The sequence below is a fragment of the Egretta garzetta genome, unplaced genomic scaffold (genome assembly GCF_000687185.1).
Source record: "Egretta garzetta isolate BGI_Z169 unplaced genomic scaffold, ASM68718v1 scaffold356, whole genome shotgun sequence".
Classification (NCBI taxonomy): Eukaryota; Metazoa; Chordata; class Aves; order Pelecaniformes; family Ardeidae; genus Egretta; species Egretta garzetta.
Window position 1 is genome coordinate 408217 of NW_009260019.1, and position 623 is coordinate 408839.

The following is a 623-nucleotide window of genomic DNA, read 5'->3' on the forward strand; positions in this document are numbered from 1 at the left end:
CGGGTGTCCCCCTTGTCCCCCCTCGGGCCCTTCCCGTCCAGCCTGCAGGGAGAGCAGAGCCGCGCTGAGGGCTGCTGGGAGCCCTCTGTGCCAGCCCCTCGCGGGGGCAGCCAGCAGGCACCCCTGCAGCCGTCTGGTCCCGCTCACCTCCAATAGCTCTCCCCACTGAAGAGCAGCACTTTGCCGCGGCCTCGCTGCAGGGCCCCCGAGATGCGGCCGGCTTCCTTCCCGATGCCCAGCTTCTCAATCCCCCGGGGGCCCAGCACGCTCTTGCCAGAAAACACCCAGAACTGCCGACCTGCAGCCGGGAGAGAGCACGGGTGTCAGCGGGCCCCGAGGGCACCAGGGTGGCAGTGGGCTCCCTGTGATGCCGGCAGCACCGGGGCTGAGGGCAGCAGGGGCAGAGCTCACCAGCAAAGAAGAAGACCCTTTTGGTGAGCACATCCTGGAAAGCGGCGTCGATGACAGCTGGGAGGCCGGGCCAGGTATCTGCGACAGAGAAGGCGCCCTGGATGCCCGACTTCCAGAAGGACGAGAGGGTCCAGTATTTCCTGGTGGGGAAGATCAGCTGTCCTGGTAACCTTGGCCTGGCACAGCCCCGTGTCCCCCCAAACCCCCAGCAC

At 67.6% G+C, this 623-nt stretch overlaps 1 protein-coding gene across 1 annotated transcript in view; it reads right to left on the reverse strand.

The window, feature by feature from the left end:
* Nucleotides 1-2: 2 nt before the first annotated feature.
* MMP9 (matrix metallopeptidase 9) overlaps nt 3-623 on the reverse strand; it is a gene marked incomplete at its 3' end in the record, with an annotated part of 3768 nt that continues 3147 nt past the window's right edge. The window contains exons 8-10 of the mRNA XM_035896144.1: nt 412-551; nt 148-298; nt 3-42 (exon numbers count right to left, since the gene is read on the reverse strand). Of these exons, the coding sequence (XP_035752037.1) occupies nt 3-42; nt 148-298; nt 412-551 (331 nt within the window). The remainder of the gene's footprint in view (nt 43-147; nt 299-411; nt 552-623) is intronic.